Below are 15,743 nucleotides of genomic sequence, written 5' to 3'. Positions count from 1 at the left end.
ATTTTGCAAATGGAGGGGCAGAGGTGGATGTGAGCGGAGCAGCGGCGGTGCGTGGTCGCGGCCGGTCAGACCAACCTGTGCCTGGCTCTACCCGGAACCATTATGCAGACAGGAAACTACCATTTTAACGCTAGCAGCATCGGAGGAGCCGTCGACTACAGAGGGGGACACCTAAATCTGACACGGGGCGGAAAACAGCCAACCGAGGAGAAAAGACGGGAAAACACGACGGAAACAAAACAAAGGCGCCGTCTGTGCGAAGACGAGCAGTGAGCCGGCGGAGCAGCGCGACTGTGGCGGCAGACAATGGACATATCGGGCCAGGCCAGCGGAAATAGTTTTTGTTAGCGAGTGAAAAGCAGCCCTCCCGGGCCGATGGAGAGCCAGGCCTTTCACAGTGTTTTTCCATGGATGAAGAAAAAGGCCCTGCTGACAGGCAGTAGGGACCCCCTCACGGCGCACTCGCCACTCGCTGCTTTTACACTTTTACTCCCGTTGTTGTGAGCATTTTTTTGCACCTAGCCGTCGTATGCTACAAGGTAAAAAACAAAAACAAAAGCCTTTTCCAGCAGTGGTATGTTGGCTAATTTGCTAGCTGCCGAGCTAAGCGTCGCTAAGCGCTCAGCTAAGCTGCTAGCAGTGCTAGCGTTACACTATGCAGCCGGGATACCACTTTATCTGTCAGTGAAGTGAATATGTATCAGTATTATTGGGTTGTTATACATTTTGTAGCTTAATTCAAAACTCTCCGGATATGTGAGTGTGTAAATAATGCACAAAATATGAAATTTTATGAGCGCTAATGGAGCATTTTGGTAACTGGGTAACGTTAGCTAGCTGAGTGATTGATGGATGCTAGCAGACGCTGGTGGAGTGAGTGATAACAGTAATTTGTATCTGTCTAACCTGCTCGGTCATCGATACATCTCTTTCAGGCTGCCGACCTGAAGTCACCGGTTGCCGGCGGAGAGACCAGACAGTCCTCCCCTGCCCCCAAGCAGCTGCGATCCAGCGGGGAGCTCCAGACCTGTGGATCAGCCGGTAAGATGGAAACAACATGCAATCACGCTCCTCCAAATTGTCAAACTGACTGTTAGCCTAATTAGCTTCGGTTTGTCGATTGTGCTTCCCTTCTAAGCTGCTTTATATTGTCTACAGTAAAAGTGTGGGTTTAAAGGAGATCTAGCTCATATCTGAAGATTCATTTGCAAACACTGATGCAGAATCAGCAGCTCAGATAATCTGATGACAACACTGACTCTGTGTGTGTGTGTGTGTGTGTGTGTGGGAAAAGTAATTTCCAAATAAGAGGCATAATTTTTTCTTTAATCTGAAAAAGTTGCTGCTGATGCACACGTGTGAAAAGTATATTTGTCACAAGACTTTTCCAAAACCATTATTCTAACATAAAGAAAAAATATATAGGCCTATAAGTATTGCAGTTTAATCAGTTTAAAGTCATACTGCATCTCGCATGACAACTTGACAGCTCTGTAATTGTTTTCATTCTGAGATTTCTGGGACCTAAAAGTGGATTAATAGGTTGAGAGAATCTGCTGTGAGTGAAGCTGTGATTTGACAGTTCGTGGGTTTTTTTCACATGTTGGATGAGTATTACAGACACGTTTAATCACAGAGAAAGGTGTTAGATAAACACATGTTTCTGAAACTCAACAGTTGATCTACTGGTGTAGACTGTTAGGAAGCTTCGCTGTTACTTGGTGATGCTGGTGCTACAGATAGTCTTGGTTCAAGGTGGTTTGTCTTCAGAATATTTCTCCATAATGTTCTAAATGCACTCTTCAAAGTTGCAAAGTTGCAACATCGGCTTTTTTTTTAATTCACTTTGAAAGACAATTAATTTCACCTGTCACCAGGTACATCAAACATCCTACAGAGGAGAGACAAATGGAAGCAAAAACCAATTAAAGTTTCCTAGTGAGGTGCTGGGCAACAAAGAGCTGCCACCCACCTAACAAAGACACAGAAGCACAATTAGTCAGACTGCTATTTTTGGTTTCTTAATTGTATTGATGAGAATCACTCAGCAATTCACTACCTGTCCAGTTGTTAACGTTCCTATTTTTTGTAATGAAACAAGCGCCATGAAAGATTAATAAAATGAATTTTCCCTTGTTTTCTGTCATGAAAGTAAATCAAATTTTAAGTTTTAGTTAGAGATAACCGTCTGTATGCCGTCTGAAAGCTGTAAACATGAAGATGAATTTAATATGCAGCTCAGCACTGTGTGTCAAAATTTTCCAGTCACAAATCTATAATAAACATTGTGTTTTGAGTAGGCGTCTATTTAGACTTTTAAAGTTTAGATTATAGGGGCTTAGAACATTATGATTGAAGTGTGTGGATGCTGTTTTCATGCTCCATTATGTCTCATAAATTGTTGCAGCAATTTTTGGGGTTCATACCATTTTATACACAGATTTGGTGCTAAAATTATGCATTTGTGGCCCCTCCATAGATGATAAGAATAGTCATATCCCTCAGAAATGCCACGTTAAGACACCAAGACCTTGAGAAACACTATAGAAAAATCCATGCTGTGATTTGGTATCAGAAACTTTTGACATTGGAGGCTTGATGGTGAGCACGTCCGTTCTGGAAACAGCTGAAAAACACCTGCTTTAGGTCTTCAGTTTGTGGCTGTAAACTTTCATGAGGCACTGATTATCCAAGAGGCCTCTATAGGTCATTTTATACAGGGGGTCATGTTTAAAAAAATTGGTCTAAATGCCATGAAATAACTACTTCAGGCGCTAGCATCATCACACACAAAGAAAATTAGGCTCACTGAATCCACAAGAGTCTCAACTTTCCAATCATACCCAATTATAATTGTTTAGGGACTGTAGTATGAGGAAATATTCAAATATGATAGGTAAAAATAACACATTTGTTTTCTTGTGCTCAAAACTGCATGGGACTTGCATAAAGTGGGCATGTCTATGTAGGGAAGACTCAAGGGTACACAAAGAACCCATTTTTTTTTTTTTTACAGATATCTTGAGGTGAGAGGTCAAAGGTCCAGTGCAAAAATGACAGTTGTTCCCTCGCCAAATTTTAGCTTAACTTTGGTGTTCTTTAACCTCCTTTCAGACAAGCCATCATAGCATGGTTAATACCAGTGGATTCCTTAGGTCTAACTCAGCATGCTTCAGTCTCTGAAAGACAGTAATGTTGGCTGAGGATGCCAGCGTCCCAGTAGAGTGGAAGAGGTTTAACATCAGATCTTTTAATGAACCTCATGATATTTCTACTCACTCACCAGCAAAAATGTGTTAGCACTGAACAAATCTGAGGTCAGCCTACTGAGGGAAGTTCCCACTGGCTCAGATGTATATATCAGCTGAGTTACTTTCATTCAGCTGTGATGAAGCTCCCTGGTAAAGAGGTTGGATGAAACTCAGCAGTGTTTAAGGCAGGTTTGGTAGCTACCTGTCTCATGCTGCTCAACAAAAAAAGGAGTTGGTGTATCCTAAATGTATAAAAGTGGCATTGTGATCTTCCTGTTGTAGTTTTAGTAGATTGTTGTTGTTATGCTTGTATGTTTTACTTCATTCAGATTGCAGTGCCACAACATAGTTGGCTTTCAACAGATCTTAAACTTAGCTGGGTGCCATTTATTTCAGGCCGTTCCAGTTAGACAAACTGGTGTCTGAGCAGAATTTAGATTACAGGTTTTTTTTTTTTTTTTTTTTTTTCAGTTTCTAACATGCGCTAGTCAAAACTCATCACATAGTCAGCAAAAGAGAAGTGTGTGTGGAGTGAACTGTGAATCAGTGTTCAGTGCTTTCATACAATATGCATTCAGTGATCACATTTTCCAAAATCCATAAACTCTTTTCTCATTCATGTGCCTCAGCCTGCTTCAAATGTTTCAAATGTTAACACACTGTCTTGAAAACTGTTAAACAGAAGAATGTTGTAAAATTTCATGCATTTCTGCAGTAACCATATTAAAATATAGAACCGTTCAGTAAATGTGTATTGCAGTAATGATGCTGTAATGTAAAAGTTATTCTGAAAGTAATCGAGAAATCTATAAGATAACCAAATGAGAGTGTCTGCTTTTAGGATAATCCGGTTACCAAACAATCAGAATACATAATCATGTTTGTGCAGAAATCCTGTTCATGCAGTTATTGCTATAAAACAGTCCTAATCATTCATTAGCAAAATTATTGTTTACTTTACTGGGATGTCTGAGCTTCATTGTGCAGAAAGATGACGTATGTGCAGAAGGCCATTTTCACATTCATCTGCTGAAGGGGAAAGTTTCTCTGTGTCTACCTTAAATCTCAGTTTATGTGACACGAGGTCATGGAAGCGTGATTTTGTGACATTACAACTTGTCATGTGTAACCCCATGCACATACATGTGAATGGACAATTATTTGAATATTCACAAAACCCACTCTCATATCATAACTCTAACTGTATTTGTACAAATTCCATTTCTAATTCATTCTTATGACAGATATGTTACAGTCTGTTAAGTAAAAAGGTGTTATTCTGGTTCTATAATATGAAATACTGATCTATGTGAAAATCAAAGATAGAAGTTTAACATGCTTCAGCTACTGCTTTGGCAAAAGTTTATGGGGATCTAAATAAATCAAATGCAATGTATTGCTCCCTGTTGTTAGTGTTTTTAGGTCAGTGTGTCAGGAGTGACAGTGTTACTGTCTGAGTGAGCTTATTTTGGGACATGCGTGAAATGGTTTGGTGGTCTGAGTGAGCTTTCAGGGTCCAACATTTTGATGGAGTTTCTTGGTCTGGCAATTGAGTCAAAAACCCACTCGCTCAAAGTAAATTTTTACTTGCTCCTATACAGACTTGTTTATATATTAGCAGCTAGGGCTGTGTGATATGATGATATATATCATGTGACGTGAGAAAAATGTCTATTGTTTCATATTTTGCTCTATCGTTTATATTGTTGTGATGCAAATTACACTTTTTACGGCAGTGTTTTTCGTCATTTGGAGTCTGTCCATCTTTTGCACGGATCACATTGATAAATTACTCTTCTTGGTTTTTTAATTCACAAAGCTTTTACGGCACTTACAGTAACATAACAAGTTTATATAACTCCACCGTTGTCTCCCTCTGCTGCGCTGCACACGCTCAGCCTCAACTTTTTATTCATTGGTTTAAAACATGCGGGATATGTATCGTTATCAGGATATGAAATGAACTGTATCGTGATATGAGATTTTGGTCATATCGCCCAGCCCTTTTAGCGGCTATCAAACAACAACAACAAAGAAAAAGACAACAAAAATTCAACTGTTGTGTTTTGATGTTTTACATAAACTTGACGTATGTTGTTCGGCCTCGCTCTCAGATTTGTGGCAAATATTGCAACACATAGTTGGAGTTTCACCCACATCTCCTAATGCCACCCAACTAAATTCCTATTTCCAGCAAAATTGAAATGCTCGCTTGCACCTCAGCTCACAAACTTTGCGTTTACCTTCCTGAATTACCTCATGAGTGCCAGATCAGTACTGAGCATCTGCAACTCTCCACAGAGATGAGAAGTAAGTGAGAGGGCTCACTCATTAGTTACTTCTGTCACTGTTGAGCTCTGGTTTTGGAGGACAGATTAACAGTTTGGCCAAAATAGGTGTTGGTAATGCAGACTGTGATTCTAATTTGCTTTAGTGCTTATTGGCTTGAGAGCAGCAGAGTCTTGTTTTGTGGTTTGATTTTGTAGAGTGTGACTCTTGTGAAAATTATAGTTGACAGATGTTTGTTTTGTCAATTTCTTAAGTGGACTGCAGCCATGCTGTCTGAACATGGCTGTGTCTGATCGAAATTCTGTCTTTCTTCCTCCAGAATCTGGTTCCTCATGTTATCCCAGGATCAGATTTATTAAGAAACAGCTTCTATGAGAGGATATTTTTATAAAAGTCTGTGTGTGATGAACAGAAGCATCTTTCTTCTCAGTGTCACTGTTTATGTGTTTGGCCTTGTGCTTCATCAGCTGTCTTAACAGTTACCTTCCTCATAGCATTCATGCACTCTCTGTAGAACATTTATAAACAGTCAGAGCTTTAAGTAACAGGAGGCTTCAATATTGTTCAAAAAGAAATCGGCATTAACTTATGGCTTTGTGATTTTTTTTTTCATTACTGTTGTATTTTGCAGATTCCTTAGATACAGGATCAGTCTGCGTTATGAATCCCCGTGTTGCTCTGCCAAGCTTCAGACTGTACGCAGATGTGACGGCACACATGAGGATGTTTGGCTTCTCTGGTTTCTGTCCCATGGGAGAGCTGTTCATGCCGAGCGCTCTGTGCAAAGCCAGAGGAAGGTCACAATTGAGAGCAGAGTTAACCTCAGTCTTAAAAAAAATATATGTCATCCAGGCAAGACAGACACACAAGTAAAATAAAGTATTAAATTGATTCCGTTCAGGGCCTGTATGCTGTCAGGAAGTATAAGCGGAATGTTGTTACCTACAGCGAACAAAAGAAGCATCATTTCTTATCATAAAGAAGGTGTCATTGTTCAGCTTGGGGCATTATCAGATACCAGTCTGTCGCTACAGAAAGACTAAGAAGGTGCTGTTGAATCAGATGATTTTATTAAAAAGCTAACTATTGTTAATTACTCAAATTTTAAAACAATGCATTAGTTGTGAAGCACTGCAGTCCTTGATAGGCTAACAGCATCAAGCTGCTACTCCGTGTAGTGATCCACATTTGCATGAATACATTTTGTCCCTTACTGGTTATAAAAACCTTTGAGATTGAGACGCAACACAGGAACGTAATCAGTAAAGTTAATTGAAAATGCCAATCTCTAAATATCAGATTACATTTTTGACTGAAGGGATTTGCTGAGCTGGAATGTTGATTCTCAGCAGTCTGTTTTCCTCTTGCACACACAGACACTGTCCACCAGACCACCTTTTTTTTGTCTGGCATTTAGCTTTGTGTGTGTGTCTGTGTGTGTGCGTTTGTTGGAGGCGACAGGCAGCCATGTTATCCAGCAGGAGCTGGACAGGAGTCGGGTGGCATTTTGAGCCACCACTCTCATTTCCTTTCCCTCTCTGGGCGCCGTCTGCCTCTCTTGCTGGTGTCTGTACACTTCAACACTTTTTAAAGTAAAGTCATGATTTATTGTTTTGATTATTGCACCTAAATATTAGATTCATAAATGGAAACCAGTGGATGAAAGTTGCATTTACATATTTTCTTTTTGCTACTAATGGTCATTTTTGTTAACTCTCAGTGCCTGAAATTCTTTTTTTTGAAAGGGGGGAGTTCCTCCATAAATGCTTCACAAAGGAGAGAGTTATACATTTTAGACAGGGGTTGGGGATGGAGGTGGGATGGAGCTTAATCAGACTTCAAGTACCTCGTCCTTACCTCAGATTGCATTATGTTGCTCTCCTCAGGATTCTCTAAACTACATACAATGCTGTAATTTGTTGTCTCTTTCTCCTCCACTCCTTAATTTTGGTGGCTCCCCCTTCTCTTGCACAAGATGCTGCAACAGCAGAGGGGGCTTGTAGCTTTTAGAGAGAGGGAGAGAGAGCAACAGGTGTGTTGGTCAAGAGCCGGAGGTCAGCGCTCTGGCCAGTCCTCCTGCATTACACGGCAATGCAAACATTGGCCTAAATTTATCAGATGTGTGCAGAAATTTTAAGGAACAAATTGTAAGTGCCAAATTTGTGGGAACTGATGAAATTAAGCACAATACCCTCAATCACACTCTGAAATTTAGGCCCTGATTGCTGACTGAAATTACCCTATACCAAGTAATTTCAAAACATCTCCAGTCAAGCAACACAGGCTTTCAATTCGTCTGATCCTGAACCTCCTCGACTTTTTGCCAGATGAGCAACTTCTGTTGCTGCAGTGATTTAAGGAGCTATTCTGCTCCTGGAGGACGGACAGTAGCAGTGACTAACATCCAACACCAAGTCGTTATACAGTCCTAGCACACTTGCACTGAAACTGCTCAACTCTGTCATTATACATAGGCCCGTTTCCACCGCAGGAACTTCAGGGTAATTTTACGGGGCCGGGGCTGTTGGTGCGTGTCTCCACCGCAGGAAGCACCCCGAAGGACAGAGTTCCGGAACTTTTACAGGGGCTAAACAAGTCCCTGCCTTGGGGTAGGTACTCAGAACGGCCCCGAAAAACTCCTGGCTGGGGCTTGGGGATTACTTGGTGCTGATTGGATATACTCAAGGAGGGATGTGACGACAACAGAAAGCAACAAAATTGCCGGCATTTTTAAAACTCAGCAGACGAGGGTTAGCTCGTTCATATAGCTTCGCTGCCATGTAAAAAAAAAAACCTCACTAAATGGCCTGTGAAAAAAATATTTTTTCCAGCGGATATCTTAGTTACAACATGATTGAGCTAGCAAAGCAGTTTTGTGTTGCTATGTGTGGTATTTATTCAGTTTTGGAAAATCACAATGTCTAGAAAGCATCAGCTGACACGGACAGCTAACGTTTACAGCAGCAGCAAAGCTAACATCAGGACGTCATCTGTTAAAAGCCTCCCATTGTCGGATACGACATGAAACTACTCCACTTAGCTCAATCATGTTGTAACTAAGACATCCGCTGGAAAAAACATTTTTTTCACGGGCCATTTAGTGAGTTATTACAGACACCGCTATCGGCTAACGGCGTCCCTACGTCGCTGGTCGCCCCAGTCAAAATGGTCGCACAACGATTACGTCACATCCAGAGCCCGTGACTTTACAGGAACCTTCCTCCGACTCCGCTCTCAGTGGAGACACGGCGGTTGAGAGGGCCGAGCGAGAGGACGTTCCTGTAGTAGTTCCTGCCCCCCAAATAGTACCAGGAACTTCTTCAGTGGAAACGGGCCTTATTACTGTTAGGTAGTGTAAGCCCAGTTAGCCCTGTGTGTGTGTGTGTGTGTGTGTGTGTGTGTGCGTGAGTGTGTGTGCGCGCGCAGAGCTCACACTTGGCGGCAACTGCTACAACCCATACTGTCTGTGGTGTGATTTAGTCGTGTGCCCTTTATTTGACAGAGTTGGCAGTCCAGCAGAACATTCAAAAGTATGGCTACACGCCACTCTATTGACATCATGGGTATTGAATGAAGTACCCTATTGGTATTGGCATCACTTTAAGGGTACTGGTTTTGTAATTTTTTAAACGATACAGTCTGAACAGAAAGTGAACAGAACAGGTTGTTATATCAATGAAATGGTCAGCTCAATATTTGAACTGGTAAACATTAAATGTCAGGTTAAATAAAGAGTACTGAAGCTCAAATTAAAAATTGCAGAAGTATGTTTGTCTTTAGCTAAATTAGTTGCTGGTGTGTTAACTGAGTTGTTTATTCTGTTTCTTTTGAGACATTTAGCATCTGGATTTGGAGGCAAAAAAAGCAACGCAGTGTTGTTGAACTCTGTGTTCCAAAAGTGTTCTGTTAATTTGCTCTGTGTCAAGTCACTGAATCACTAACTGATATTATTGTCCTTTTTTCTCCTCCTCAGGCTGTCTGAAGAACTCCATGAGGGGACAGAAGGGCAGTGAAGCAATGGTTCACCCTCCACTGAAATAACGGACACACTCCACTTTACGGGACTGCTGACCTGATTTTTAAAAATCAGCATACGGTTATGGAACACTTCAAAGAAACACTACAGACTCTGTTTTTTAGTACGATTTAGTTTATTGCCTATTTATGATTTTTTTTTTTATATATATAACATCCTACAGAAGCACTTTTCACTCTTGAATGGAGAGTAAAAGTATTAGTGACACATTGATGTGAGAGAATCGAGCATCGGCTTTTGGTGGATTACAGCTTGTTAGAAGTTTGGGGACTACCTCAAAATCCTGCCTTGTCAGTTTGACGAGGGGTCACTGCTGATTCCAGCAATCACAGGCTTAGTGCACGTGGCAGTTGTGGCTACGTGACACTTTGCCACAGCTGTATTGGGAGATGTTCCAGTTCAGCAAGTACCCCATGGACATTTTAGAAATGCTAAGTGGACACCAGGCCCACCAGTTCAAAGGCCTTGGATTAGAACGCCAACTGAGCCACCAGCAGCAGGTCCAACTGCAGCATCAGCAGCAGCTCCAGCAGCAGCACCAACCCTCCGCTGACAGCTCTGGAAGCCTCCTGTCTGGCCTCGGCCTCGGATCCCTCCAGAGTTCTCGGAGTAATGCCTTCGCTGACTCCTCATCGTTATTCGCCAAAATGAGCGCTACTCCCCCATCCATCTCCCATCAGAGCCAATCATCCTCTTCCTCTCACAGCTCCAGGAAGTCCAGTAAAATGAGCAGTAGTAGCAGCAGTGGGAGCTCCACGTCGGGATACCCCCAGTTTTTGCGGCCTTTCCACCCAGCTGAGGCAGCGCTGGCTCAGGAGCAGCTCCACACAGGGATGGGACGTTTTGACTTTGCCGGGAGCAGCAGTGGAGGAAGCACAGGGGTCATCGGCGGGGTCGTTACACCTGCGCCCCCGCCTCCACCGCTGCATCCCGGTCTCTCTGTCCCCCAGCCCTCCCCTGGTCCCCCCTCTTCCTCGCCCTCTCCCGCCACCTCTTCTGCAGCCTCAAACAACCCCTCCAGCAGCACTGCAGTCCCCTTAGTTGGCCAGTCTGATCCCCGCAGCCTCCACCAGCAGTTCAGTTGCATGCTTGCCGCCAACCAGTACTTCCTGTCCGGTGTCCCCACCAACAGCAGCCTGGAGCAGTTCCTCGTCCAGCAAGGCACTCACAACCACTTGGGCTTGGGTCTGAGCCAAGGGGCTACTGACTCAAACTCGGCCCTGGCCCCTCCCCCCACCCTCCACCCCTCGCACAGCCACAGCCACACAGCTCCACCGCCTCAGCAGCAACAGCAGCAGCTGACCCCTCATGCCTTATCTCATCCACACAGCCACACTCACCACCCACACCCACTCCACCCGGCTCCCCAGCCTGCCCCACTGGGTGGCTTTGATTTCCAAGGCATTCCAGTTCTTTCCTCTAACCAGATAGCATCACTAATGCAGCAAGAGGCTGGCCTTCCCCTCCCCCTACCCCTGCACCTGTCCCTCTCTAAAGACGATGCAAAGACAGGAGACAACTCGTCTTCATCAACTTCAAGTGGAGGAAGCAGGAGAAAGAAAGCAATGGCGGGCTATCTGCCCCAAAGGAAAGCAGACAGTAGTAGCCACAGTCACAGCAGTCACAGCCATAGCAGCAGTAGTAACTGCCACAACAGCAGCTCGAGTGGGCACAGTCAGAGCTCCTCAACAGGCCTCGTGGGAGGAGGATCTGGGGGTGTTGGGATAAGTGGCATCGGAAGCGAGCCACCTCATTCCTCACTCCTCTCATCATCCTCCCAGCAACAGCGCTCATTGTCCACCGTCTCCTCCTCTTCGTCTGCCCCTCCCTCCTCTAACTCCACCTCTGTGCTTGTAGCCAACGGTAACCAACAGTTGTCCAAATCCCAAGACAGCCACAGTAATAGTTCATCTGGCCAGCCTGAACCAGAGCCCCTTTACCACTGTGGTGAATGTGGTAAAACCTTCACCCACCTCTCCAGCCTTCGAAGGCACCTCCGCAGCCATGGCTTGACACCAGAAAGCCAAAGCAGGAAGTCAGACTGTAACTCCCCCAGCCCAGAGAGGATATTCTGCTGTGGCGAGTGTGGGAAGAGATTTAAAAAGAGGGGGCATCTCATCCAACACAGTGTCACCCACTCAGAAAACCGGCCTTTTGTCTGCAATATCTGCCAAAAGTCCTTCAACCGTCGAGAGTCACTTACAAGACATGAGAAGATTCACGACGAGAAGCCTTTCCGTTGCCCGGCTTGCGGGCGTTGTTTCCGTGAAAGCACCTCTCTTCTCAACCATGCTGCCTCAGGTGCTTGTGGTAAACCTCCCCGAAGTTCAAAAAACCGGGCCGGCAGCGGAGGGAGTGCATCATCTAACCCAAGCAGCAGTAAAATGGGGAGCAGTGGAGACAGGGTAGGAATCCCAAACGATGGGGCAGCAATGGCTAATGACAAGTATGCAACAGATTATTCCAGAAATCGCTACCAGAATCAGTCGTCCTACAACAGTGGGGTAGATGACTACAGGAGATCACAATCCTCATCTCTGTACCCCTCTGAGAGCACACTAGCCAGTGAAATGACCAGCCAAACTCTGCGTAAGGCCCCTTTAGCCCCAACTCTTCATCCCCACCCACAGAGCCAGCAACAGCAGCACCACCATCACCAACAGCAGCAGCCACAACAACAGCAGCCACACCTCCCCCTCTCCTCTCTGTTGGATGATTCGGAGGATGAGGTCACCAGCAGTGCGATGTCGGCCATCGCTGCTGCAGCCGCAGCCTCTTGTGAAATAAACACAGAGAGCCGGGAAGGAGAGAGGAGGGATATAATTGGTGGCCTGCTGGGGGGGTTGGGGTTTAACATGGGCGGACCATCGTCCACGCCCAGCCTCAATGGTTCCACCATTCCTTTGACCCACCCCAGCCAGCCCCACACAAAGCCCAGGAGGCCTAGGAAGCCCCGAGAGAAGAGGGACCCAAACACCATCGTCAGGAGAAGGAGGAGTCCAGCTCCTCCGGGGGACGGCTCAGAGAGGCCGTACAGCTGTCAGATTTGTGGCAAACGCTTCAGAAGGGCGGAGACCCTGCGGCGCCATAACCGCGTCCACACAGGGGAGAAGCCTCACGCCTGTGAAGTATGCGGCAAAATGTTCCGCGAGCCTTTCCACCTCACCAAGCATCTGACCGTGCATTCTGGTCAAAAGAACTACAAATGCAATCTGTGCGGGAAGATGTTCGCCTATGCACAGAGCCTCGTGAGACACGGAAAGTTGCACAGGAAAGGGGAGATCGACAGCCAGGGGAGGAGAATCAAAGGTGCTGCTGCTGCCGCTGCTGCCGCTGCTGCTGCCATCAGTCAAGTCGCCCCATCGGGAAACTCTGACTACTTCTCATCCTGCTCCCAAGGAGAAAAGTCTCCAACATCTGGCACCCCCTCTCAGAGGCTCTATACCTGCACAGTGTGCTGGAAATCATTCCGCCACTATTTCCACCTGACGGCACATCAACAGACTGTCCACGGTGGCGGGGTGGGGCTGGAAAAGTCCTTTCGCTGTGAAGTATGTGGTAAAGCCTTCGCCTACTCCAACAGCTTAGTTCGCCACAAGCTGTCTCAGCATGGCATTGACCGCGCCGGCCAGCGTGTTAACCAGCCCCAACCCTCTGGATACTCCCCACTTTTCTATGATTCCGGATCAGGTTCAAATTACGCCGGGTCGTCTCACATGCAGCAAGGGGCGCCTGGACAGCAGCAACAGCCACAGCCACAGCCACAGCAACAACAGCAACAGCTGCAGCACCCTTTTCACTACCGCTCAAAAAACTTCCAAAAGCGGCATGGACAGACAAAAAAGCAAAGGAAAAAAAAAAGGCGAGTGGTGATCCACAGCATCATGAGGGATGGAAAGCTGGTGGGTGTCCCTCTGAGTAAAGACACCCGCAGGAAGCTGTTGCTTATTAGGAAAAGGAGGGGCAAACTGCAGGCACAGCTCAACAAAAAAAAGCTTCTGGTCCAGCTGAGGATGAGGGGTGGCATGATGAAAGTGAAGTCGTGGTCCGGCGGTGCTGTCAGAGTCACAGGGCTCACCTCAATGGACGTCCCCATCAAGCGCTTCCCTTGTCCCATATGCCCCAGCGCCACATACGCCAAGCAGGGTTCTTTGCTGCTCCACCACGCCATCAGGCACCCGCCGAGAAACTCAGGCCGCCACGCCCGTCTGCGGTGCCAGGTGTGTGGGAGACGCACCAGCTCGTTACACAAAGCCTTGAAACACAGGGGCCAGCATCTCAAACAAGCCGCATTCCAGTGTCGCAAATGCCGGCACCGTTTCTGGAACCCGCGGCTTCTGGCCCGCCACAAGTTCTGCTGTCGGGGGGCGAACACCGGCGGGAACTGGGGACTGATGAGGATGAAATCTCCATCGTCAGATAGTGAGCACTCACCAATCCAGCTAACGGTCCCAGCTCTGATCCAGCCTGAGAGATCAACAGTTCTGACTGAGTACAGTCAGTAAAAAAAAAAAAACAAAACAGTTTTTTAGACTAGATTGTTTTGATGTTTATTTTTTTTAAATAATCCAAGAAGCAAGCAAGAGCTAGCAAGTTTTTAACAGAACAAGAGGGGAGACCGGGGACGGGTTAGTGTAACTACCTTAATATCCCCACACCGCTCCCAAAAAACCTGCATACAATCCTTACTTACTGCAGCAGAGGTGGCTGATGAATTAGAGTGGACTTCAAAAAGCCCAACATCAGAACCATCCTCGTCATTCTGTCCCCCTTTCCTCTAAGGTAGAGGTACTCTAGACTACGTGACAATTTTAGTAGCACCTGTTTGAATCATGCATTAATCCAGTTTTCCTTTTCCACCATCTTTTATTTTTTAATTTTCCCATTAGCAGTGTTTGCGCATAAATACAGATTGGATGCCTATTGTAGAAGTGAGGTACCTTTTAGTACCAGTTTATTTTTTCAAATTGTTTTCACATTATTCACAGTTAAACCGTATAGTCCGTGTCTCTTGCTCTGTATGTGTTTATTTGTTACCCCCAGTGGAGAATCTCCCACTTTTTATACTGAGACGACATCTGCCCTGAAATTAAATTAATCTTTTAAGACAAAAGAAGGAAGCTGGTGAAAACAGTCCAATCTGTCACAAAAGGCAGTTGACATGTTAAAGTGACTGAAAAGGAAAAAAGGAGTTAGGACAAAACAGGAAAGTGTTGGTGACCTTGTTTTTAATGTACACTACTTTTGTCATTTTTTAATGAGGCGTGCATAGAGAGAAAACACGGCTCAAACTGTTAATGTGTTCAGGATTTGAAAAGGACAGAAATAACCGGAGTGTACTGTACAATTCGTATTATATTTTATTATATATTGATTATTTGCTGTTTTTTACTCCAAGTATCATTTCTTTTATCATTGTTGGTATTGTACGGGTGGGAGGGAACGAGTCGGGGACTATCTTTGTAAAACAGCGGGGCGAGTATATGTATCGATGTGATATTTTTTTCCCCTCCCTGTACCCCTTTTACCTACTCCCTCATTGCCACAGTTATGCCCAATTTTTGTAACAAAAGCGTGTACACATAGTTCATTACTTAGGTCCTGTCCAGATGTGTTTTTTCTTTTTTTTTTTCTGTAAAACTAAAACATGTAATATTATTACTAAATTACTATCCTTTTCTTTGCCTAAAAGTGAGTTGTTGAAAACCCTCAAATAAAAAAAGAAACTGAAATTGTACTGTTGGTTTAAGTTTATATTAAAAGCTGGAGGCATTTGCTCGAGCAGTGAGACAATGGTGACGTTCAAATGCGAATTTAGGTCATGAAAAACACATAGTGAGTTTTTATTTGAAAAGTCCTTAATTTTCTTGGAATTTTCCCAGAAAGAATTGTAATTTGATGGTAAACATATGAACAATAGGATTTTTCTAAAAGAAAAGTTCAATTTAAAGCTGCCCCAAGTAAAAATTCACTTATATATATTACATACATATTAACATTGGAATTGTATGACTTTTCTGTTGATAAATTTAAGCAGATCATTAGCAATTCATCAGTTAAAACTGCCTCTGTTTTCCCCAAGGTTACTTTGGGTGTTTGTAAAATGTCTTTAATTCAGTTTTATGAATATTAGACCTGAAAGGCTTTTAAATAGTCTTACACTTGGA

The 15,743-nt window shown here is 44.4% G+C and overlaps 1 protein-coding gene across 1 annotated transcript; it reads left to right on the top strand.

Annotated features, from left to right (window-relative positions):
- Window positions 1–15,308, top strand: znf865 (zinc finger protein 865). Its single transcript, XM_049602858.1, has 3 exons — window positions 1–539; window positions 936–1,041; window positions 9,514–15,308. The coding sequence occupies exon 3, from the start codon at window positions 9,966–9,968 to the stop codon at window positions 14,079–14,081; it is 4,116 nt and encodes a 1,371-aa protein (XP_049458815.1). The 5' UTR covers window positions 1–539; window positions 936–1,041; window positions 9,514–9,965; the 3' UTR covers window positions 14,082–15,308.
- Window positions 15,309–15,743: the final 435 nt, after the last annotated feature.

This window comes from Epinephelus fuscoguttatus, linkage group LG17, assembly GCF_011397635.1.
Source record: "Epinephelus fuscoguttatus linkage group LG17, E.fuscoguttatus.final_Chr_v1".
Lineage (NCBI taxonomy): Eukaryota > Metazoa > Chordata > Actinopteri > Perciformes > Serranidae > Epinephelus > Epinephelus fuscoguttatus.
Note: the sequence above shows the minus strand (reverse complement) of the source record. Positions and strands in the feature narration are given on the sequence as shown.

Bases quoted from the DNA above. Each gene is read 5' to 3' on its own strand.
- znf865 (XM_049602858.1), top strand. From the start codon at position 9,966: ATGTTCCAGTTCAGCAAGTACCCCATGGACATTTTAGAAATGCTAAGT.